Source organism: Carettochelys insculpta, chromosome 32 (assembly GCF_033958435.1).
Source record: "Carettochelys insculpta isolate YL-2023 chromosome 32, ASM3395843v1, whole genome shotgun sequence".
NCBI lineage: Eukaryota > Metazoa > Chordata > Testudines > Carettochelyidae > Carettochelys > Carettochelys insculpta.
The window spans coordinates 6,681,525-6,707,551 of NC_134168.1; the positions used below are offsets into that span (position 1 = coordinate 6,681,525).

The following is a 26,027-nucleotide window of genomic DNA, read 5'->3' on the forward strand; positions in this document are numbered from 1 at the left end:
AAATTATTTTATGACCACCTCTCAGTCAAGTACAATGCAGATGTAATTTCTGGAACTTTGAGTCATTGCTGGTTTTAACTTTCTGTAATCTTTGCCTGTATACCCTTTCCACTTTGTAGCAGTAGCTTTGTTTCATAGATTTGGTTTTGTTCTATGTAGCTGCATTTTGTTTCATCAGCTTTGTTTTGTAGCAGCTGCTAGGTCTATACTACCTATAAGTTAGTATGAAATTATTTATAGATACCATAAGTCTCTGAGTAATTGTGGCTGTTAATTTGCTAAAGAAACATCTTTCTCGGCAGTGAGCTGTCCTTTGTGTGAGTGAGAAAAGTGACTGTGGTGGCCTGTGGAGTTGAATCAGTCCCCAAAGTCAACCTGTCTGGAGAACCAGCTGCCAGCTGCACCCAGCAGTCCAGAGAATAATAGGAACTAAACCCTGAAAAATAATCCACCCAAGAAGAGAAAGGGACCCCATTAAGAGAGGTTGAAAGTCCCATCTATTTTTACCTGACAACTCATGGCCATACAGATTCCTGGGCTAGTGGTGATGACTGATGGTAATAGATTTTCCTGGGCTAGTGGTGTTGACTCATGGTAATAGAGCTTCCTGGGGTAGTGTGACAGGACAAGAGCTATATACTAAAGCATATACAATGATGTGTACTATGCTGTAAAAGAGTTCCTTCCTCTTTCCATTACCACTCTGCAGATGTGTGTCTTGGCTGGCTGCAGAGGCAGGAGGGGGTCCTGACCCTGGGCCCCTCTCCCTTTCTTCAGGTTAGAATTAGAGAACCATAGAACTGGAAGGGAACTCGAGAGGTCATTGAGTCCAGTCCCCTGCCCTCACAGAAGGACCAGGCACCATCTAGGTCATCCCCGACAGATGTTTATATAACCTTCTCTTAAATATCTCCTCTAATGGAGATTCCACAATGTCCCTGTGCAATTTATTCCAATGTTTAACTACCCTTACCGTTAGGATTTTTTTTTGACCTTGCTGCAGTTTAAGCCCATTGCTTCTTGTCCTATCCTCAGAGGCCAAGGAGGACAACTTTTCTCCCTCCTCCTTGTAGTCCTCATTTACTTACTTGAAAACCACGATCATGTCTCCTCTTAGTCTCCTCTTTTCTATATGAAACAAGCACATATGTTTCAGTTTTCCCTCACAGCTCATGTCCTCTCGACCTTTGATCATTCTTGTTACTCTTCTCTGGACCTTCTCCAATTTCTCCACATCTTTCTTTCACTGGACACAATACTTCAATTGGGGCTGAATTGAAGAGTGAATGGAAGAATGATTTCTTGCGTCTTGCTCACAATATACCTGTTAGTGCAGACCAGAATCACTTTTGCATTTTTTGCAACAGCATCACACCGATTACTCATATTTATCTTGTGGTCCACTATGACCCCTAGATTCCTCTCTCCAGGAATCCTTCCTAGACAGTCGCTTCCCATTCTGTATGTATAAAGCTGATTGGTCCTTCCTAAGTGAAATACATTGTATTTGTCCTTATTAAACTTTATTCCATTTACCTGGGTTAGTAATTTAGCTGAGATGTAGATAAGAATATGTATATTGTCAGCTGGCTTCCGAGTTGTTCCAGATCCCTGAAGATAGTTGGTGTAGCAGATCTTGAAAACACTACCCAGTGCTGTTACATGCTGAAGTTCTGGAGCGTGGTAAAGCTGTCCAGGTTGCCCAGTGTCTTTGTCCTTGGTTGTTATTAACAGTTGATAAGGCAGCCTGCACGTTCAGCAGATCTGAATGCTACTCTTAAGGAAATGCCACAGCTACAGTTTGGGGAGAAAGGCACTCAGGCAAGTTTGCTGTCCCAAGAGATGTTATAGGTGCGCTAGTTCTGTGGTTACCAGGTCACTCAGACGTGAGTGCCTACTGACAAAGACTGTCTGTGTTGGAACAGGAGTTTCTGCGTTCCCCTAGGCACAGAGTTTAGGTGCAGTAGCCTGAGATTTACAGCATAAAAAACTAACTACAAGTGGCGCGTTTCCCAGTCCAGTACTCTCTCATCCAGCAACATCTGCAGTCTGACTTGATTTCAGTTCGTTGGACTACCATATATCCTGTGTGTGGCCAAGTTTTCTGGGATCCCAAAAACACAGTTACAGCCATCTGTCCTGGCTCTCAGTGTTCTCTTCTGTTATTTAGCTCTAATCGTTTTTGTAGTGGGGACAGGACTCAGAATGGGACACAGTACTCCAGATGCAGCCTCAGAAGTGCTGAATATGCTGTTAGCCTTCTTGCCTACAAGGACATGCGTTTGGCTCATGTCCAGCTTCTCATCCACTGCAGTGCCCAGGTCCTTTTCTACAAAACTACTGCTTAGACAGTCAGTCCCCAATCTGTGGCCATGTTTGGAATTATGGTGTCCTAAGTGCAGAACTCTGCACTTCTCCTTGTTAAACTTCAGGTTTTAACTTTGTTAAACCTCAATTTCCATTGGCCCAATCCTGTAATCTACCTATCCCATGGGTTGACAGGTGGACATCATGGCGGGGACGGGAGTGAGAAACCAAATCAGCAGGCAGGAGTCCATTCTACTGGGCTTTCCAAGCACTTGGTATTAACAGCTGACCCTTGCTGTGCTGTTTTCTATGAAGTACATAATAACAATCAAAGAGAACGTGTCCATCATTGCCTTGGTGGAGGCCCACCCTCAGTTTCAAACTCCCTCATACTTCTTCCTCTGCAATCTCTCCTTTCTGGAGATCTGGCTCACCACCACTTCTGCCCCCAAAGCCATTTGTGTCAACACAGCAGCAAGCCAAACCATCTCTTCCACTGCCTGCCTCATGCAATTGTTTTTTCTCATCTCCTTGGGTGCCACAGAATGTTTCTTCCGGGACACAACGGCTTATGACCACTTTCTGCACATAGGCTACCCATTGTGCTACAGCGTCTTCATGAACAACACCGTCACTGCTCAGTTCGCCCTTGCCTCTTTGATGGGCAGGATCCTGGCTGTCTTTCTGTTGGCAGGTCTAATTTCCAGGTTGTCTTTCTGTGGTGCTAACTTCATCAATCGTTCCATATGCCACATGGAGTCCTGGGTCGTGCTTTCCTGCATGGACACATATGTAATTCCGCTGACAATGTCCATTCTCTCATTCCTTCTCGTCATCGTCTCACACACAATAACTGTGGTCTCCTACATTTACATTATCTCCACCATCTCCAGAATCCCATCAGCTCAAGCCTGGCAAGGGGCCTTTTCCACTTTCTCAGTCCACCTCATTGTTGTGACCCTCTGCTTCAGGTCCTGAATTATTCTTTTTATAAAGCCTTCACACAGAATACACAGGATTTGAACAAAACTGGCAACATCTTTAAGACTACCATAACTCTGCTATTAAATCATTTCATTTATCTGCTCAGAAACATGGAGGTGAAGGAAGCCTTTGAAAAAGAGTCAGAGGAACCTTCAGGGGTGTTAGAAAAGTTTGATCCAAATGACTTAATCTTGATTTGTCATATCCTGAAGATAATTTATATAAGAAGCAAATGGATAAAGTCATGGCTTGTTTCAAAAAACAGATCATTCCTTTTCTTTCACAACTGCAGTCCAACCTACAACCTCCTGCAAAGCTTCATGTAACATTTCCTTCGTGGGAAACTGAAAATTCCTTAGTGGAAATCTGGAAACGGAGGATCTAAAATCTGATTTTTACAGCAGAAGCTAGAAGGAGAGCAAGGCCCAAAGGAAAACAGAAATAAATAAAAATTACACATGTCACTGGGCAGATAAACACTGGAATATATTGCCTTAGAAGAAAGGAAAAACTATTTCCCCGGGATGGTGGTGAAGCACTGGAAAGAGTTACCAAGAGAGGTGGCGGAATCTCCATCCCTAGAGGTTTTTAAGTCCCAGCTTGACATAGTCATGCCTGGAATGATTTAGTTGTGGTTGATCCTGCTTTAGGCAGTGGGCTGGACTTGATGACCTCCTCAATTCCTTTCTAGCCCTAGAACTCTATGATTCTATGAGAACATTGTGGAATCCCCCATCATTGGAGATATTTCACATCATCTGAGAGAAGCATCTGTCAGGCATGATCCAGATGGTGCCTGGTCCTGCCACAAGGGCTGCGTCTACACGTGCACGCTACTTCGAAGTAGCGGCAGTAACTTCGAAATAGCGCCCGTCACGTCTACACGTGTTGGGCGCTATTTCGAAGTTGAAATCGACGTTAGGTGGCGAGACGTCGAAGTCGCTAACCCCATGAGGGGATGGGAATAGCGCCCTACTTCGACGTTCAACATCGAAGTAGGGACGTGTAGACGATCCGCGTCCCGCAACATCGAAATAGCGGGGTCCTCCATGGCGGCCATCAGCTGGGGGGTTGAGAGATACTCTCTCTCCAGCCCTTGCGGGGCTCTGTGGTCACCGTGGGCAGCAGCCCTTAGCCCAGGGCTTCTGGCTGCTGCTGCTGCAGCTGGGGGTCCGTGCTGCATATACAGGGTCTGCAACTAGTTGTTGGCTCTGTGTATCTTGCACTGTTTAATGAAAGTGTGTCTGGGAGGGGCCCTTTAAGGGAGCGACTTGCTGTTGAGTCCGCCCCGTGACCCTGTCTGCAGCTGTGCCTGGCTCCCTTATTTCGATGTGTGCTACTTTGCCGTGTAGACGTTCCCTCGCTGTGCCTATTTCGATGTTGGGCTGAGCAACGTCGAAGTTGAACATCGACGTTGCCAGCCCTGGAGGACGTGTAGACGTTATTCATCGAAATAGCCTATTTCGATGTCGCAACATCGAAATAAGCTATTTCGAAGTTGGGTGCACGTGTAGACGTAGCCAAGGGCAGGAGATCGGATTTCATGAATTCTCAAGGTCCCGTCAAGTTCTAGTGTTCTGTAATTATCACTTTGTTGTACACGTTTTTTCATTTACTGTGACAACGTCAACAGATGAACTCCAGAAAACATTTTTGTGTTGAAGATGATAAGGAGCTAGCTTTGAATATGTGTAGGTTTGGGTCTATTACTAAGAACATTATGTGCCAAGGGAAATAGGTTCCCAAAAGCCATTGAATTTTGCAGGCTTTGATGTACCCTGGACATGGCTATTGTATTGGTGTGTGGGAGACTACAAAAAAGGAAGAAGTTAATTAAACAAACGATAAGGTACTGTACCAAAAGTCACAGGCAAACCAGCTATACTGTGGCTTTATAAAAACACCATAATAGAGCTTCCCATTAAATATGTGCCCCAAATTTACAGAACAAAAACATAGCAAGAGGACCACACATTTGCAAACCTGGCTTAAATGAAGTCAAAGGACCAGTTACAGAGGCCTAAAAGTGTCCTTTAAAAAGTGGACATTGGTGAAAATATAACGGGGCAGGCCAAAAAAAAAATGGAAGAGCCATTAGCCAAAGACAGAAAAACTAGCACCAGGATTTTATAATCACATGAGCCCAAGGAAGACCATCAAACAATCTATGGGTGCACAGTGCAACCAATCACCCACTGACTTGAAGCGGTAACCTCTAGAGATTAACGTTCTCAGCTATGTCTTTACATGAGACTCCTTCTTTCTCTAAGGCTACGTCTACACGTGAAGCCTACATCGAAGTAGCCTATTTCGATGTTGCGACATTGAAATAGGCTATTTCGATGAATAACGTCTACACGTCCTCCAGGGCCGGCAACGTCAATGTTCAACTTTGACGTTGCTCAGCCCAACATCGAAATAGGCGCAGCGAGGGAACGTCTACACGCCCAAGTAGCACACATCGAAATAGGGGTGCCAGGCACAGGTGCAGACAGGGTCAACGGGCGGACTAGCGCTTCCGGGGCAACAGCTAGCCGCTCCCTTAAAGGGCCCCTCCCAGACACACTCAGCCTGCACAGCACGCGGTCTGAGGAGCCATAGGCACACAGACCCCAGGCGCCGCAGTCATGGACCCCGAGCAGCAGCAGCAGCAGCAGCTAGAGGTCCACCCAGCCCTCCCGGCAGGAGCAGGGCTTGCCCTGACCCATGCCATGTGGGAGGCAGCTGAGCACCTCCTTGCCCCAGGGGAGGAGATGCCCCCAGGGCAGCAGGGCTCAACCCCTACCCCTGCAGCACCCCGCTCCACCCCCCGCCTCACACGCCGGCGGCTGTGGAGCTACCCCACCAGCACCGACTGGTGGGAGCGGCTGGTGCTTGGGGAGTGGGATGACGACCACTGGCTCAGGAACTTCAGGATGACCCAGCAGACATTCCTGGAGCTGTGCCAGTGGCTCACCCCTGCACTCAGGCACCCGGACACTGCCATGCAGCGTGCCCTCCCTGTGGAGAAATGGGTCGGCATCGCTGTCTGGAAGCTGGCCACTCTGGACAGCTACCGATCCGTGGGACAGCAGTTTGGTGTCAGAAAGGCCACCGTCGGGGCTGTCTTCATGGAGGTAAGTGAACCCACGGGGGGAGGCCAGGGCAGGGGGGCCAGGGCAGGGCAGGGGGGCCAGAGCAGGGCAGGCCAGGGCAGGGGGGCCAGAGCAGGGCAGGGGGGCCAGAGCAGGGCAGGGGGGGCAGGGCAGGGCAGGGCAGGGCCACGGCAGGGGGGCCAGAGCAGGGCAGGGGGGCCAGGGCAGGGCAGGGGGGCCAGGGCAGGGCAGGGCAGGTGGTGGAGCGCTCATTCGGCCGCCTGAAGGGACGCTGGAGATGTCTCCTGACCCGCCTGGATGCGGGTCCCAACAACATCCCCCAGATTGTGGGTGCCTGCTGCGCCCTGCACAATTTGGTCGAGAGCAAGGGGGAGACCTTTCTGCAGGGCTGGGCTGCGGAGGCCGCCAGGGCACACATCCAGCCACCTGCTGCCCCCAGTCGGCAGGTGGACCCCAAGGGGACCCGGGTCCGGGAGGCCCTGCGGGCCCACTTTGACGACCAGGCCGCGGGGTGAACTCTGCCCAGGCCCCCTACTGCCCGCCCCTTCCTCCCCCATACTCCTGCCCCAACGCCCACACCATGGAGCACCCCACTGCCCCCTCCTCCCACTTGTCCTGGACAAATGACAGCACGAACTTGTGGCTGAACGTAAACTTTTTTTTGGTCTTTCCGAAACTGTTTTTTTGGGGATGTAAAAAGAAACATGTGAACCACACAAACAGAAAACTAGGGACAAACGTCCAACCAAAGCAATAATGTAGAACAATAAAACAATGCAAATAAACAACAGTGTGCAATAAATAATAAAAAGGAAACCAGGGAGGAGAAAGGGGAGAACTATTTACATGGGGGGGACGGGGCAAACGGGGGGGCCAAACAAACGGTGCAACTATATACAAAGGGGGGGGCCACGTCCCGGGCCCCTCGCCCCTATAGTCCGGCACTGGGGGTCGCTGGCTGGGAGCCCCGCCGCGCCTGTAGCCTGGTCCGCGGCTGGGTGGGAGCGGGCTGGACCGGAAGGTATCGGGGCCGGCGAGTGTCAGGTGGCTCCAGGGGTCCCTCGGCGCTCTGGCCCTCGCGGGTGGGTGGTGGGGCGACGGCGGATGGGCCGGCGACGGGCGGAGCAGCTGGTGGTGGGGCTGCAGGAGCGGGCAGGGCGGGTGATCTTTTGGCCGGCGCAGCATGGGGGGCCAGGTAGTCCACAAGACGGTTAAATGTCTGCATGTAGGCCCCCCATGCCTCCTGGCGCCAGGCCAGTGCCCACTCCTGCAGGTGGAGGTGCTGCTCCGTGACCTGCAGCTGGGGGTCCGTCGCTGGCGGCGGTTGGTGGCGCGGGGTCTGCCGTCTAGCCCTCCGCGGGGCCGGTCGTTCCACGGCCGAGGGGCTGCCCTGGAGCGAGGGTCCCGGAGGGGTCTCTGGGACCACTGACGCCTCGCCGGCACTCTCTTCCGGTCCTTCCGATGGTGCAGGTGCAGGACACAGGAGAGGAGGGGGGGAAGAAGAATGGATACAGGCGTTAGTGTGGGCCCCGAGCCGTGGCCTTTGTCCCCTCAGCCCTGTGCTGCAGGTTCCCCATCCCCGTCCCCGGGAGATGCTGCTGTGATGGATGGGGTTCAGGGGTCCCCCTGCCCTGCACCCCGTCCCCTGGTGGGAGCGACTCTCACTTCACCCCGCAGGGTCTGAGAGCAGGAGAGGTTTCTTAGGCCACAGATGGCCAGTTTCTTCCAGGAGTGACAGCACCAGCTGTCGGAAGAGACAGTCCTTCCGACCCGTCGTGGGGAGAAGACCCCAAGGGGGGCCCCTCAGGGATGCAGCTTTCCCCCTCCTCAGGCTGGCTGCCTACCAGCTCTCCCTTCCCCTAGCCTCTACCTGTGGCCCCCGCCCTCGCCCCCCAATTCCAAGCCAGCTCGGCTCCTCCCTCCTGTTGGTTCAGGGCAGAGGTGTCACCTGCCAGCTGTAGCGCCAGGATCCTCCTTTGGCCCTGGGAGGTATTCGGCTCTTGTGGCTCATATGTAGCCTGAGTCTCCCTGTTGCACTCCCCCCACTCCATCACATGCTGCTGCTGCGGGGTGTCCCACCCCCTCCTCCCGGGGGGCCCTCGAGGTTCCGCTCCCCCCTGGCCCGGGGATGGGGCATGGCACTGTCATGCGGGGGGGGTGGGGGCAGGGGCTGATGGCTGCAGTGCTGTGAGGGCCATGGCCCTGGTGTCCTTGGGGCCATGGCCATGTGAGCGTGTGGGGGGCCCAGGACACATATCTCTTACCCCCGCCCCTCAAGCCCAGGGGTGTCCACCAGACAGGGGTACCTACCTGTGGGTCCGCTCCCACGGTCCGGAGATCTCCGGGGGTCGGAGGCCCTGCTGCTGCTCCGGGATGGCAGGAGGAGGATCTGCAGGCTGGATTCTGCGGAGGAGGAGCCCCCCTCCTCCTCCTCCTCCTCCTCCTGCCGCAATGTCCCGGGGGTGGCCTCCGGGGGGGGCCCCCGGGTTTCGGGGCTTGTCTCTGGGGCGGACTCCGTCTGCAGGGCCTGCTGGGCCTCGTCAGCCGAGGTGTCAAGGGTGGCCGGAGGGGAGGAGGTGTGCCGGGAGCCCAGGATGTCCCTGAGCTCCCTGTAAAAGGGGCAAGTGATGGGGGCGGCCCCAGATCGGCTGGCCGCATCCCGATCCCGGGCCCGGGCGTAACCCTGCCGCAGCTCCTTGACTTTACTCCGGACATGGTCCGGAGTGCGGTCAGGGTGACCCCGGGCAGCCAGGCCGTCGGCCAGCCGAGCGAACGCATCCACGTTACGCCTCTTGCTCCCCATTACCTGGAGCACCTCCTCCTCGCTCCAGAGCCCCAGCAGGTCCCGCAGCTCGGCCTCCATCCAGGAGGGGCCCCGCTGCCGCTTCCCAGCCTGGCTGCCCTGGCTCCCCTTGGGGGGGGTCCCCTGGGGGCGCTGGGGGGGGCTACTGGCTAGCCATCGCCGCTGGGTGGGTGGCTGAGGGTGCTGAAGGCTGCTCACGTGTGCAGGCTGCAGCCTGCACGCTCCCTCAGCTTCCTGCAGAGGCAGGGAGGGGGAGGGGACCTTTAAGAGGCCACTCCACGCGGCCACCAGTGAGCTGAGGGGCTGGAGAGAGCGTCTCTCAACCCCCCAGCTGATGGCCGCCATGGAGGACCCGCCAATTTCGACGTTGCGGGACGCGGATCGTCTACACTGTCCCTACTTCGACGTTGAACGTCGAAGTAGGGCGCTATTCCTATCCCCTCATGGGGTTAGCGACTTCGACGTCTCGCCGCCTAACGTCGAAGTTAACTTCGAAATAGCGCCCGACGCGTGTAGCCGTGTAGTGGTAGTGTAACATACCACTGCCCCATGTTCCACATAAGAAGGCCTCCAGCACTTCTGTGGACATGATCAAGGAGAACAATAATTTGCCTCTGTACTCTGACCTGTTCAATCACCTGCCAGATCTCCTGTCTTCCAGAGCAGTGGTTCTCAATCAAGGTTGCAGGACTGTGAGCAAGTCCCAAGGGCTCTTCCAAGCAGGGCAAGTGTTTGACTTACAAGTGACCAGAAGAGAAATCCGAAGGTGCAGCACCAGGGTCCTGAACAGCTCTAGTCTGGGGCTCAGGCAATTATCCTAACATTGGCACTCTTTTTGTATGGAGAAAGAAAAGTTAATGTGGCACAAGTGGACCATGGATTTTATATAGTGGGGAGTGGGTGGGAGGCTTAGAAAGTAAAAGGTCAAGAAACCCAATCTGGAATTCCATAGCAGGACGAGATGGTGGAATTACTTGGCGTCACATGGGGTCAGTGATGGCAAGTATGTATCACTCTGTGGTGGTCATTGACCCAACCTTCTGCCTTCCGGAGTCTGACCAGTAAAGGCACCTGTGACATCTCCTGAACTGACTTCCAGCAGGACGGGATAATTGTTTGGCCATTCTCTTCAAACTGGCTTTCTCGAATGACCTGCAATGTTGATGTGGTTTAGTTCAGACTGTCATGGCACATAAACAATGAGTGCCTTCCGACTGCCTACAAGGGTGGGTTTCTGACCCTCTACCTAGCTCAACAAAATGAAAACTAATGACTCAGAAGCACTGGGCAGACGCTGAGGATGATTATAACAAAGTGGGAAAATTAATACAGGAAGCAAAGGCGAACCCGAACAAATCTACCATCAGCTGAGTTAAGATGAACAAGTAGTTTTTTTTCCTAAAAACTAACCCATTAGATAGATAGATAGATAGATAGATAGATAGATAGATAATTGGACTCCTTGTTGTGTTATGTTCTCAAGGGAAATCTGGGGCTTCCTGTTGTGATAAGACATCCCCAGGGTGATGCGGGGAGGAGGGAGGAAGGCATATAAAACAGTGTCCCTCATGCAGCTCATTTGAGTTGCAGTTGGGTTTAGACTAAAAGAGTCTCTAACCAATGCAGCTGTCTGCAGGCGTTACCAGAGTCTTAGGTTTAGGAGTAAAAGATCCGCTTTATACTAAAGCCACTTTATACTACCCCAAAAGTGCAAATGATTCTTAAAGGAGAAGTAATTTAAACTCTCCACTCGTAGTTTAAGATGCCTGGACAAGGCTAAACTGGTGTTAAGTGACCAACAAGGAAATGAAAATCAGATTAAAAGATTCCTAAATCTGATATACGTCTAGGCTACAGCTACGCCAGAAGCATCTGTCTACAGAAGTTACTGGTGGAAGAGATGTTCCAACAACTCTCCACTCAGACTTTAAGCTTCCTGGACATCGCTAATCTGGCATCAAGTGACCAACAAGGAAATGAAAATCAGCTTAAAACTATTCCTAAATCAGATCGACGTCTAGTGTAGGGACAGTCAGGGAGATCTCCTTACAAAGAACCGTTTTTCAGGGGCTGAGGCTGTTGTGAGTCCTCTGGAGAGAAAATGATTGAGAAAAAAGGGAGTTTTATTGATGGGCTTCTTCATCACAGCTGGTAAGTTTGATCCACTGGCCTGATCCACCTGATATTGTGATGGAAAGTAACTGAATTGTGAAATGATTTAGTCTTTCTTGATGAATTGAGATAGCTGAAAGTCCCCACTGCCCGCCTTGAAAATTGCCTCTCTCAGGAGTCACCTGAACTGTACTAGTAGAATTGGGAAAGCTTACCGGTCTGGTTTAATAGGCTGCTAAATCTAGGAGGAAAAAAAATTAAATAGTCTGCTTGAGAATTTCTATAACATAGCTAACTGGTTCTTGGTCATGAAACATGTGGACAGAATTAAAAGTAGCTCAGATTTTATCATATATCTTCATATTTTGTCAGAAACAGAGAGATAGCTGTGCTACTCTATTTACTATCAAAGCAAGAAAAGCAGTCCAGTAGCACTTTAAAGACTAACCAAATAAAAGATTAGCTGATGACCTTTAGTGTGGGTCTGTCCCACAAAAGCTCATCAGCTAATATATTATTTTCTTAGTCTTTAAAGTACGACTGGACTGGTTTTTTTATTGTTTTTTTTCAGTTATCTTTGGGAAAAGAACTTTTTGGGCTAAATCAAAAAGTTCAGTTTCATATCAAAACTTTTCTTGCACAGGGTTCCTTGACTAGTGCAGGAAGCAGTAAGTGTGAAACATGTTGATTTAAGTGAGATTCTCCTGGTTTTCTTATAGGCAGACAAGAGAATTGTTGTCTTGAGGAAATTACTTGCAGGTGGATACACAGGAGTATGAAAGCTCATGCTCGAAGTGCGGTTAGGAATGATTTCCTGTGGAACTTAGAGGAGGTATGTAGTGGAACTCTGTAATGATAAGCCTCGGGAAAAGCAACGTTCAATGGTTTTACTAAAGACCCGGAGAAATCAGGGGCGAATATTTCTGGGAAATTTGCAGATGACAAAAAGTTGTGGGGATTGGTAAACAACTTGAAGGTCAGAATTACAATGTCAAAACTGCCTTTTCGTCATTAGCAAAATGGTTCAGACTTAGCAGGATGAAACTCAAGAAAATCAAGGGCAAGTAACTTGCCTTAGGAAGGGCAAATTGAAAACACGACTACTAAAAGAGGGGCTGAAAAGTAATATAGCTGACTGGGGGCTCCTGGAGGATCACAACTTTCATCGGAGTCAGCGCTGTGGCTGTGATGGTACGTATTGTTTCGGGTACGTAAACAGGAAAGTGGTATGTAAGATAGAGAAGTTTCTTGTCTCGATGACCTTGTCATCCCTGAGAGTTCACCTGCAGTCCTGTGTCCAGTTCTGGGTGGTACACTTTAGGAAAGGTGCGGACAAATGGGAGCCAATCCAAAGGAGGGCAACACAACTGATGAACAGATTTAGGCAACTTGACCAGTGAGAGCAAGTTTAAAGAGCTGGGCATGTTTAGTCCTAGAATTAGAAGGCTGAGGGGAAAATAGATGAGGAATCTTCAAATGTACAAGTTGCTCTAGATAGGTCTGGCTTCAGTTTATCCGTGCGTTCACTGAAGGTAGCCAGAAGGGAGATTAAGATTAGGTATTCGGAAAAGATTTTGAATTCTCCCAGAAGGTGAGCTCTGCAACAGGTCCCAAGGGTGATGGTGGAATCTCCTTCACTGTCGGTGTTTAAAAACAGGTTGGATAAATGGCTAAGAGGATTGCTTTTGGCTGACCTGTCCTCCCACAGTGCAAGGGTCTGTAACAGCTGATTTGCTGAGGCCACTTTTTGCCCGAGAGTTTCACAATTCCATCACCAAAATCTGAATTTTCCATTTAGGTAAACTTCCAAAATGTTTCATGGAATGTCTGATTTTCTTTTCTGCTAATGTCTGTGTATCATCAAACACACCACTTCCAATAATTTGCCTGAAAATTTAAATGATAAATATTGAATTGTTTTGTCTGGAAAAACAGAAGACTAGGACAGACGTAATATTTTTCAAGAACTTAAAAGTTTGTTACAAGGAGTAGGGAGAAAAATTACTGTCCTCAACATCTGATGGTAGGACAAGAACCAGTGGGCTTAAGCTTCATCAAGGGAGACAGAGGTTGAATATTAGGAAATGCTTCCAAAAAGGCAGGGTGGTTAAGCACAGGAATAAATTGCAGAAGGAGGTTGTGTTCCCTCTGTTGTTGGAGATTTTTAAGAGAAACTTAGACAAACCCCTGCCAGGGATGGTCTAGGTGGTTCCTGACCCTGCCATGAGTGCTGGGTACTAAACCTGATGACCTCTCGAGGTCCCTTGTATTCTTACATTTGATGAATTATTTCAAGGACCTCTAATAAACTAACAGCTTCAGTTGAGTATGTCACTAATTTAGCTGAGGCAAATGGAGAAAATTATGTAGCTATCTTCTCAGCTGGCTTGCTTGCTGCTCCAACACCCTGGAAAGAATTGGTGTAGAAGAGCTTGAAAATACTACCCAGTGCTGCTACATGCTTAAGCTCTCCAAGTTGCCTAATGCTTCTGCCCTGGGTTATTATTACCAGTTGATCTGGCAGTCTGCTCATTCAGCAGACCCCAAGGATACTCTTAAGGAAATGCCAGAGTTACAATTTGGGGCGAAAGACACTCAAGCAAGCTTCTTGTCCCCTAGCAAGACTGCACTCACCCTGGATCTGTCAGAACAACAAGAAGTCTTGTGGCACCTTATAGACTAACAGATATTTTGGAGCATAAGTTTCATGGACAAAGACCCACTTCATCAGATGCATGAGTGGGGGCGTGTTTTCAGAGGGGTATTTAAAGAGTAGGGTCCCAGTGAGAGGGAGGGCCAGAGCTGACAAGGTCTATTCAGGAAGGTGGAAATCGCCCAGTATCAATAATAGATATCAAAAGAGTTGAAAACAAGTCAGATCAGACAGGGGGTTGTGAGCCATTTTCAGTCCAATGGGGAGATGGTGACACCCAGGACAGAGAAGATGCCTTTGTAAGCTGCGAGCCACTCCCAGGCTCTGTTTAATCCTTGGTTAATGGAGTCAAATTTGCAAATAAATTGCAGCTCAGAGATTTCTCTCTCCATTTGACTTCTGAAATGTCTTTGTTTCAGGACTGTCACCCTTAAATCTGGTACTGAGAGTCCAGGGGCATTCGAGTGTTCCCCCATGGGCTCCTGTACAGTACCATTCCTGGTGTCTGATTTATGTCCATTTATTCTTTTTCTTTTTTCTCAATGTAAAAGTTTCTCTGCCCTGGGTGTTAATATCTCTCCATTAGACTCTGACAATAGCTCATCTTCCCCTGTCTGATCTGACTTGTTTTTTCCTCTTTTGATACATACTATTGATACAGGGCCATTTCCACCTTGCTGAATAGACCTTGCCAGCTCTCGCCCTCCCTTTTACTGGGACCCCACTCTTTAAATACCCCTCTGAACCCCCTCCCCCCCCGACTCAGGAATCTGATGAAGTGGGTCTTTGCCCAGGAAAGCTTATGCTCAAAAATATCTGTTCATCTATAAGGTGCTAAGAGACTTCTTTTTGTTCTCGAAGCTACAAACTAACACGGCTCCCTCTCTGATACCTGCATCTGTGGTTACCAGTAAAAGGACATGAGTGTTAACCAACAACTATTACTGTGTTGGCAGAAGGAGTTTCTGGGTTCCCATGGGCAAAGCACACTTTGGGTTCAGTACCCTGAAACTTCCAGGCTAAAGCAAACCACATATTGAGCCTTTCTATCCTTCCACTCTCTAGTCCAACCACAGCTGTAATTGATATGATTTTACTTAGCCATACGACCACTTATCCTGAGCGTGGCCAAGTTTCCCAAGGACCCATGCATTTTCTTTACATTCACCAGACCTGGCTCTTGGTGTTCTGTGCTGTAATTTAGCTGCAATTTAATGTCTACAAAGAGCCCAATAAGCAGGGAAAGTGTTGAGAATGCTGTTAGATATTCACAACCAGCAAATTCTCTTTTTCGGCACGGCATTGGTCCCCAGGGTGCTGGACTAGAGTGCTTCAGCCACAGCTAACATTCATAATTTACATGCCACCTAACATCCTACTTAACATCTATTTGTAAACTCTCCTTGAGCCTAATATCTTAAACACAACATCTTTATTCATTCTTCAATCAGACCATCGTAGCTTGTACCAGATGGGGATGTATCTACCAAGTGGAATACATTTACGTCAATACCAACCAGAACTATGTCAAGCCAGGACTTTAAACCTTCCAGGAGTGGAGGTTCCACTACCTCTCTAGGTAACCCTTTTGAATGCTTCACCACCCTCCTAGTGAAATAAATATGCCTAATATCCCAATTAGACCTCTTCAGCTGCAGTTTGAGACCATTACCCCTCATTCTGTCATGTTACCACTGAAAACAGTCTCTCTCCACCCTCTTTCTAATCCCTTTTCAGGTAGTTGAAGGCTGAAATCAAATCCTGCCTCTCTCGTCTCCTCTGTAGACTAAGTAAGCCTAAAACATTCAGCCTTTCTGAACAGGTCATGTGCTCCAGACCCCTAATAGTTTTTTGTTGTTTTCTGTTGCACTTGCTCCTCTGTGCCCACATCCTTTTTGGAATGGGGACTTAAATTGGACACAGTATTCCAGATGTGATGTCACCAGTGTCGAAGAAAAGGGAATAATCACTTCCCTAGATGTGCTGGCAGCCCAATATGACCTTAACCATCTTAGCTACAAGGGCACATTGGTGATTCCTGTCCAGCTTTTCATCCACTATAACACCCAGGTCCTTTTCTGAAAAACTACTCCTAAGACAGCTGGCCTCCAACCTGTCCCAGTGTTTGGAATTCTCATGTGTTAAGTCCAGAACTCTGCACTTCTCTTTCTCCAACTTCTTCAGATTTCTGTTAGCCTAATCCTCCAATTTATCCCCTGTGTTCACAGATGGACGTCATGGCTGGGACGGAAGTGAGAAACCAAACCAGCGTTCAGGAGTTCGTTCTACTGGGCTTTCCCGGCACTTGGGCTTTCCGGATGTCCCTTGCCTTGCTGTTTTCTGTTGTGTACGTCCTAACGGTCACAGGGAACGTGTCCATCATTGCCTTGGTGAGGACCCACCCTCAGCTTCACACCCCCATGTACTTCTTCCTGTGTAATCTCTCCTTCCTGGAGATCTGGCTCACCACCACTTCTGCCCCCAAGGCTATTGGCATCACGCTGGGCACAAGCCAAACCATCTCTTTCACTGCTTGCCTCATGCAATTATATTTTACCCTCTCCTTGGGTGGCACAGAATGTTTCCTCCTGGCCGCAATGGCCTATGACCGCTATGTGGCCATATGTCACCCTTTGCGCTACAGCATCCTCATGAACAACAACATCACTCTTCAGCTGGCCCTTGCCGCTTGGCTGGGTGCATTCCCATGTGTCACTCCGCTGGTGGCTCTAATTTCCAGGTTGTCTTTCTGTGGTGCTAATGTCATCAATCACTTCATATGCCACATGGAGTCCTGGATTATTCTTTCCTGCACGGACACACAGGTCATCGAGCTAGTAGCATTTGGTCTCTCATTCCTTGTTGTCATCATCTCATGCACAATAACCGTGGTCTCCTACATTTGTATTATCTCCACCATATCGAAAATCCCATCAGCCCAAGCTGGGCAAAAGGCCTTTTCCACTTGCTCAGCCCACCTCATTGTTGTAACCCTCTGGTTTGGCTCAGCCATTATTCTTTTCGTCAAGCCTTCAGTACAGAGCACACAGGAGTTGAACAAAAGTGTCAACATCTTTAACACTATCATTACTCCGCTCTTGAACCCTTTCATTTACACCCTAAGAAACAAACAGGTGAAGGAAGCCTTGGGGAAAACAATCAGGGGAACATTTAGTGGTTTTGGAAAAGTTTAGAAGTAGTAGAAATTTCATCCAAGCGACAAAAAATTGACTCATAATATCCTGAAGGTAATGAGCATGGGAAGCAAACAGATCAGAATGTGGCTTTTTCAAATTACAGACAATATCTTTTCTTTTGAAATTAATGCTGGACCTACATCCTATCCCTCATATAACATTTCCTTTTTGGAAAGGTGAAATTCCTTCGTGGAAACCTGGAAATTAAAGATTTATTATCTGATGTTTCCATCACAGTTTAGCAGGTTAGCAAGGCCAAAATTAATGGGTGGTTATATCTGGGAAAAAATTGCCGTGGGAGATTGTGCAATCTCCACCTTTGCAGATATTTCAGAGCAGCTTAAATAAACATTTCTCAGGGATGACTTAGATGGCGCATGGTCTCGCCAGTGAAGGCAGTGGATGGGAATTCATGAGCTCTTGAGGTCCGCTCCAATTCCAGGGTTCTATCGGTCTGTGATGGTCACTTTGCTTCACAGCTTTTCTTGGGCTGTAGATTCCAAGGTGCGAGCTTTGAATGTCATTCAGCAGGATCTGCATGGCTAGGTCCATTATTAATAACATTATGAGCCAAGGGAGATAGGTCCCCAAATGCCATTGTAGTTTTTTTAGACCTTCCTTCACCCCTAGACATAGCTAACATGTTTGTGAGTTTGGTGGACAAGAAAGCAGCCCACCACAGTGGCACCTAATTTAAGTAGGAGAGAATACACAAAAAGGTGGAAGTTAATTAAACAGAAATGAAAAGGCACAGAACCAAAAATGAAGGGTCAACAACTTATTACGTGACCTTTTAAAAACACCAGAATAAAACCTCAAATTAAACAGGAGCCCCTGTTTTCAAAAACAAAAACATAGGAAAGGGACCACAAATTTCCATCCTTGTCTAAATTAAACCTGAGGAACTTTGCCTGAGGCCAGGTCTACACTACAGGTGATGATTGAATTAGGATATGCCTCCTTTCCAGCCACGTTATCTATCTATCTGTGAGTGTTAAAGCCTGTCTCTGTCCATGAGTCTGTCTGTCTGTCTGTTTATTCAAGAACACCTCCTAAATCGTAAGAACTAGGACCACCACATTCGGCATGCAGATTCCTCTTGTTTTAGCTTAAGGCAAGGTTAGTGTTTGGTGGTGCCAGGAAAATGGGACATTTCCGAAATACAACTGTTGTCCAGAACATGGAAAGGGAGGGGGCTGAGAGCACAGGGGACAATTATACTGCAGAGTGACCACAGCAGGGCAACTACACCGAGAAAAGTGTGGTCAGGTTTCTGTATGTTGTTAGCAACCATCCCTGGGAAGAGGCCCTCCCACACCTAAACCCTGCTCCTGAAACTTGGTCTTAGTGCTGGATTTGGGAAGACCCATTGGCCAGCAGCCAGGATGGTGAAGTCTCCCAAGGGACCACTGCCAGCATGACAGTGTAGCCCTGGAACGCCAGGGTGAGCCACCATTGCCTCATCTGATGAAGGGGGTCTGTGCCCACAAAAGCTTATGCTCCAAAATATTTGTTAGTCTTTTCGGTGCCACAGGACTTCTTGTTAGTTTTGAAGATACAGATTAACTCAGCTACCTCTTGCATATATTGGAGAAATAACACGTTTGCCAACATGGGTGGTTCTTTGAGCTCCCCCAGAGCCACCAGTCCCCTGACCTGACTGTTCCTCCCTCTACCCTAGATCCTCAACACCCCAAACCCATGTCCTGGACTCCTACACCCTCCACCACCTGCCCTGAGACAACCCCCACCCACAAAACCCCCTCTCCTGAGACTCCATCACCTGCCCTCAAACCCTGACCTTTGATCTTCTGCCCCTGCCCTGACTCCTCCCCCACCATCCTCTGCCCTGCGTCCTGCACCTCCTGCCGTGAGGCCCTCTCCAGCTATCAGTCCCTGTCTCTCACCTACACTCCAATACCATGACCCCTCTTCACCCACCAATATGCTCTATGCAATCATTTCAATACAGCATGGACATTTGCCTTTTCATTAAAAGGAAAACAAAAGCATCGATAGCTTTCACCTGCTCAAGGATCTAGGCAATGTTATGTATATCTGCTGGTGTTTTCATTTCCTCATCACATTCCTGACTGTTGAATATATTGCAGAACACTTAAGTAACTGCCTAAGCCCATTCTTAAAGGCTATGTCTACACCAGAAGCATCTTTCAACCAAGAAGCCCTTTCTGTCAACAGGAAGCTAGAGACTGCACTTATGTCAACAGTACTCTGTTCAGAGATGGTTCTGGTCTGGCTATGGTCTGAAGAAGTGGGTCTGTCCCACGAAAGCTCACCTAATAAATTATTTGGCTAGTCTTTAAAGTGCGATTTGACTGCTTTTTGTTTTGATAGTGTATAGACTAGCACGGCTTTCTCTGTTACTGTCCAGAGATTGTTATGCCTCAAATTTTTGAGGGATAATATTGTCGAGAAAAATGCAGACCCTGTGTAAAGTGAAGGCTGCTGTGACATGAGGCTAGATGAGGAGATTGTGTTACGACTACCATGTGCAAGGGTGGTAACCCCCTAGAGTTGTAATACTTCATTTACTTGCTTCAGTGTGTAAAAGAAAGACTGAAGTGAGGGACAAGAGGCTTGGCTGAGGGGACTATATTATGTTGTATGGCCCAATACTTTCTCATAGGCATATTTATTTTAAGAAAATTGTAGCTCGGAGTGCGAGCATTGTTGACAATCAACTTGGCTTGAGTCTTTGTTATCAAATTGAGTTTGTGGTGTTTCTTTTTCTATGAGAGCTATCAAAGCCCACTGAATCAAATAGCTGCAAATCTCACTGAGGCAGCTAACTCTGGAGCTCTTGGCACAGCACATGAGGGAAGCTCTCACACATCAAAACACTAACAGCAGAGGCCAAATCTAGTGTCAAGGAAGAATTTTCAAAGGAAGTGGTAGGAATTAATTATCCCTAAAACCAAAGCCAATACTTGTATCTTGGTCCCATTTTCTACATAACTGGGCATCTCGTATGTCCCTGAAGAAGAGCGAGGAGAATAGTGACTTGCCTCTGTACTCAGATCTCTTCAACCATCTGCCAGCTCTCCTGTCTATTGGCCAATCATTCTCAACCAGGGTTTCATGAGCCCCCAGAGGACTGGAAGCAGGTTTCATAGGACATTCCAAGCCAGTCTGGGGTTAGACTTGTATGGGCTGGGACAAAGTCCATCCAATTCCTGGGCCTCTGTCCTCTGGTCTGTCCATTAGGACCACTTAAGGGCCCTGTTGCCCTCGCTGGGGTAAGGGGTGGTCTGGGGGGATCCCAGCACCCACCCACTCATGCCGGGTTCCAGCCCAGGGACCCTGTTCAGCTGTCAATGGGAGGAGTTGACTCCCTTGGTCCTTAGCACAGCAACTCTCCTCTTTGGGCCACTTGCCCAGATGATTCCCCCCGGTACCTTCTCCAGGCCAGAGCAGTCACAGGCCTTCACTCTTGGTCTTGTAGAGGCTCCTGCTCTCTCTCTCTGTGATCTCTGGTGTTCCTGTTGTTCTCCTCTGCTCCCCTCAGACCTGTTCTCCCTCTGCTCCTGTCTCCTTGTGTCTCTCTGCTCTCCTCTCACTCTCTCCTGTAGAGGGTTTTAAAGGCTTCTTATTGACCCAGTCATTAGGGCCAGCTGGCTTTAATTAGTCTGAGCCATCTCCCACCCAGTTGCATCTGATTGCCCTCCAGGCCTTTCTGTTTTTTGGGCTTCCTTCACCCTGGCCCTGCCACAGGGCCCAATACCGAAAACCAAAGACCCACCATCTTGGTCCTGGGCAACACACCACAGGGTCTGTGGCACGGGAAACTGCCATTCTGGCCACTTCTAACATTGGCACTCGGCTTCATATGCAAAAAACCAGATATCATGGCACAGGTGGGCCGTGGAGGTTTTACGGCAGGCAGCGGGTACAGGACTTAGAAAGAAAAGGTCAAGAAACCCTGTTCCAGATGCCCTTTCTGGTCACTTCTGCCACCCCAGGACAGGATGGTGGAATTTGCTTGGCGTCACAACGGGACAGCGACAGCAGATGTGAATTACTCTCTGGTCACTGACCCAACCTGCTGCCTGCCAGGGGTTGATGTGTCAGGGCAACTGGGGTTATTCTTAAACTGACGTCCAGCAGGGCAGGATAATTTTGTGGCCAGTCTCTTCAAATGGGGTTTCTCTCATGACTGGTGACGTAGCTGTCGTTATCTTGAGACTGGCATTTTAGCGATGTGTGCTCCTGACTGACTTCTATGTCAGGTGGCTGACCCTCCACCTTGCCGATGATCATGACTACAAAAGACTCAGGCACATTGCACGGACTGTGAGGATGATTGAAGCCATGGTGGAAAATTAATATGGGAAACAATGGGACACCAGAAAAAATCTATCATCAGCAGAGTTAAGTAGAAACCAAACCAAACCATATCTATCCCCATACACCGTATCTATCTTTCTATTTATCTATCTATCCCCATACACTGTATCTATCTATCTATCTATCTATCCCCACATACCATATTTATCTATCTATCTATCTATCTATGTATCTGTATATCTATCAAAAATATAGCTACCTAGCTAACCGGCTAACTATCGATTTAGCATTCTAGCTAGCTAGCTAGATAATTGGACTGCTTGTTGTTTTAACATCACGAGTTATTTCCTCTGGTATGCTCTGTTATATTCTGCTCTGATGAGACATCCCCAGGGTGATGGGAAGGGAGGGTATAAAACAGTCTCCCTCATGCAGCCCTTTTGGGTTGCTCTTCATTAATATGGTAGGTGGGGTAAAGGCAGTTGCATGGTGATGGGAAGAGAGTCTAACTGATGAAGATGTCTGCAGATGTTACAGAAGTCTTTTGGAATAGGAGTGCTAGTAATAGTTGTAGTAGGAGTTATAGTTGTCATAGTAATAGTAAGCCTCCGTCAGGCCTACATCTTGGGGCATAGACCATTGATGACCATTTCCCAGTGACCCCTGTCACAGGTGACCTTTTCCAGTTTTAGCCAGGGGTATGCTGTCTTTTTAGTGTCCACCTTCAGGTCTCTCTACACCAGGTGATTCTTGGGCACCCTATTTTTGTTTTTTCCTTGCAGGTTCCAACTTACTTCTTGCCTTGGGTTGGTGGCTGGTTTTCGAGGGTATGTCCAATTCATCACCTTTTAATCTTCACGATTTCTTCTTTGGCAGGAAGTTGATGAATCAGTTGCCACAGCTCTTGGTGTTTGATGGTATATGTCCAGCTGTTAGCTGGTGGCTGGGTAATGTGCGGTGAGGTACCAGCTATGCCCTTGTTACCATCCGAGTCTTTAACTGCTAGAGCGAGAAGCTCCTTCACAGTGGGCAGCCAAGATTGACTGACGTGCCCCAATGGTAGCACTGAGAGCCTTTCCACACCCGAGACTTTAACTGCTAGGACGAACTGTCCCTTCGCAGCGGGCAGCCAGGATTGACTGACGGGCGCCCCAGGAGTCTGCCCCGTGGAGGCAGAACGACTGTACACTAGGCTCTCAGCACTCTCACCAATGGCCAGGCTAGAACAGCCAAATGGCTACAAGGTTCTTTTGATTGTGCCGGCTGTATCACAGTAACTAGTTACAGGTTTATTAAGCTACAATTTCAAGCATGTGATTACAAAAGGCTACTGTCTACTTCTTATATGCTAGCAGAGTACAGGTGTTAACAGGTTACGTTACAGACAAACAACATCAACTTATAGAGCTCTAATTCTCAAATATGTGCACTAGAGAAAGGAGGCTTTAATGTGGGTGCTTCTTACCCTCCTTGCGTCTCTCGATACCAGCGTAGCCAAGCCAGGATCAGTCACTCATTTCCGCGGAAAGACCAAATACGAGGTTGGGCGTCCTTAGTTGCGGACCTCGGGAGGCAATTGCCTGACCCCACCAGCAGGTAGTTGGTGAAACTGCACTCAGAGTTAGTGCTTTGCTGGGCCCATCTTTATACCCCCTGGGTCACGTATTCTCTTTCTTATCTATGGTGCCAGATTGTACTGGTCTGTCTTTATGATGCCAGTTTTTACAAGGGCAGTTTCTGCTTAATTTGCACTTGTAAGAGAAATAGATAAGTAATTTAGGAGTACAGGACATTCTTTTACTTGGGCAGGGATTTCTCTCCTCCGATGGCTGTGTGGGTGCATCACTTATCAGTACCAACCGGAGGCAGTTTTCAAGGTCCCTTTGTTAACGGTTAGCCTGCTAGCCCTCTTATCTGTGTTTTCAGTTCCTTAAGGTCACGATGAGCCAGCACACCTGGGCCCCTTTTAGGAAGGCAATCAAAGACTGTTTTGTTTGCTGCTATTTGGTGCCCTGTGTGCTCTGAGGCACCTGAGAGGGGAGGCAAAACTGGTCTGTAATGAGGGAGAAATTGTCTGGCTACACCAGCGTAACCAGATGATTGTACCGAGCCAGTTATTGATAAACTTCTGGACTTTCTGACTTGCTCTTTCTTGGTGACCAAATTTCTCTCCATAAAGGAGGAATGATTTGAAAATGAAGTATAATAACCTGATCTTTGTCTGAGTTCGGATTTGCTTGAATTCCAGATATTTTTCATGAGAAGAATTAGATTCAATTTAAACTAAAACCACTTTATACTACACCAAAAGTGCAAAGGATCCTTGAAATAGAATTAATTTAAACTCTTCACTCGTAGTATAAGCTGCCTGGATGCTGCTAGAGTCGTGAAAAGTGATTGAGAAGGAAATGAAAATCAGATTGAAATATTTCTAAGTCTGATATCTATATCTGATATCTATATCTATATCTATATCTATGTCAGATATCTAAGTCTGATATGTAGTGTTGGGGAAAGTAGGAGACATGTCCATACAGATCACCATTTTTCAGGTGCTGAGGCTGTTCTAAGTTCCCTGGAGAGAAAGCCATTGGGAATAAAGTGAGTTTTTATTGACAAACACAATCAACACAGCTGCTAATTTTGACCCACTAGTCTGATACACCTGATATTGTAATGGAAAGTAACGGAATTGTGAAATGACTTTGCCTTTCTTGGTGAGACAAGGTAGCTGAAAGTTCCAGATGGCTGGGGTTAAAATAGGCAATGAATCTTCAGGTGTCAGGGTTGCTGTAGACAGAACAGGGTTCATTTGTACTATGTGTTCACTGAAGGTTGCAGGAAGGGAGATTTAGGTTAGGTGCTGGGAAAAGCTTTCAAACTCTCAGGGGAGTTAACCTCTGCAGTAGATTTCCAAGGGAGACGGTAGAATCTCATTCATCATAGGTTCTGAAAAAAGGGTTGGTAAAGCAGCTATCAGAGCTTTTCTATGTTTACGTGTTCTCCCAACATGCAGTGGGTGTGAACAGTCAACTTGATGACATCTTGAGGTTCCTTTAGTCCTATGGTTTATAGAATAATTCAGTCCTAGGTAGGAGATGTATTATCCTGGAGGGTTCTCAGGAAGTCATTGCGTTCAGCCCCCTGCCTAACGCAGGATCAACAAGAGGTAAATCATCCCAGCTAGGAATTGTCAAGCCAGGACATTAAAACCTCTAAAGATGGAGATTCCAACACTCAGGAGTTTATGAAATGACTCAAAGGATCTCTCACAAATTAACTTCTTCATTTCACTGGGTTACTCATTTAGCTCAGGCAAATGCAGAAGAATATATATGTTGTCAGCTGGCTTGCTTATTGCTCCCGCTCCCTGAAGACAGTTGCTATAGCAGAGCTTGAAAATACTACCCAGGGCTGTTACATGCTGAAGTTCAGGAGTTTGCAAAGCCATCCAGGTTGCCCAGTGCTTCTGCCCTTGGTTATAATTAACAGCTGATGAAGCAGCCTTCTCATCCAGGAGAACCCAACGTTACACTAAAGGTAAAGCCACAGTTAAAATTTGTGGAGAAAGGAACTTGAACTAGTTTGTTGCCCCCTACTGTTGGTACAAGCACCTTGGCTTTGAGGTTACCAGTACACAAAAGCCTAAGTGCCTACTAACAAAGATTATTTATGTTGGCAGCAGGAGTTTCTGGGTTCCCTTAGGCTAACGCAAGAGTTTAGGTGCAGTACCCTGGTATTTCCAGCTAAAACAAATTGTAAATTGAAACTCTCCAGTCCGACACTCTCATCCAGCTATATCTGCAATCTGCATTTTTTTCTATCGACGGATAATAGCTCGTGCAGCTAATTTTCCTGTGCTCCCTTAAAGTTCGTTTAGTGCCACCAGGCCTGACCCTCTCGGTTCTCTGATGTTACTTTGCTTTTTTTTTTTTCTAATAAATGTCTTCTAAGAGTCAAGTAAGCTGGAATTGTGTTGGTAATGTGCTAAATAATATTGACCTACCTAATTCCAACAAATTGTCTTGTTTGGCAATGGGCAGGTCCTGATGGTACCACACTACAGAGGTTAAATCTATTCCAGTGCTTCACTCCCCTCCTCGTGAATATCCAAATTAGACCTCTCCCAATGCAGCTTCAGAGCATTGCTCCTTGTTCTCTCATTTGTCATCACCAAAAAGAGGCTCTCTCCAGCCTCGTTGTAATCCCTTCTCAGGTAGTTGAAATCTGATTTCAAATATCCCCTCACTCTTCTCTTCTTTAGGCAAAATAAGCCTAAATCCCTCAGCGTTTCCTCATAGGTCATGTGCTCCAGCCCCCTAATCATTTTTGTTGCCTTCCACTGGACTCTCTCCAAAGTGTCCACTTTCTTACGCTGATGGGGAGGCCAGAATTGGACACAATATTCCAGATGTGGCCTTACCATTTTTGAATTGACGGGAATAATCTCTTCCCTAGATCTGCTGTCAATCCTCCCACTAACAGAGCCCACTATACCATTGGCCTCCTTGGCTACAAGGTCACATTATTGATTCAGGTCCAACTTCTCAACAACTGTAATACCCCTGTCT

At 47.9% G+C, this 26,027-nt stretch overlaps 1 protein-coding gene across 1 annotated transcript; it reads left to right on the forward strand.

Moving 5' to 3' along the window:
* Positions 1–16,191: 16,191 nt before the first annotated feature.
* On the forward strand, positions 16,192–17,148 carry LOC142004823 (olfactory receptor 6F1-like). The gene has a single exon (XM_074982509.1). It carries the CDS (start codon positions 16,192–16,194, stop codon positions 17,146–17,148), a length of 957 nt encoding a protein of 318 aa, XP_074838610.1.
* The last annotated feature ends 8,879 nt before the right edge of the window (positions 17,149–26,027 follow it).

What these genes read in the sequence shown, in the direction of transcription:
- LOC142004823 (XM_074982509.1), top strand. Translation starts at nt 16,192, where the DNA reads ATGGCTGGGACGGAAGTGAGAAACCAAACCAGCGTTCAGGAGTTCGTT.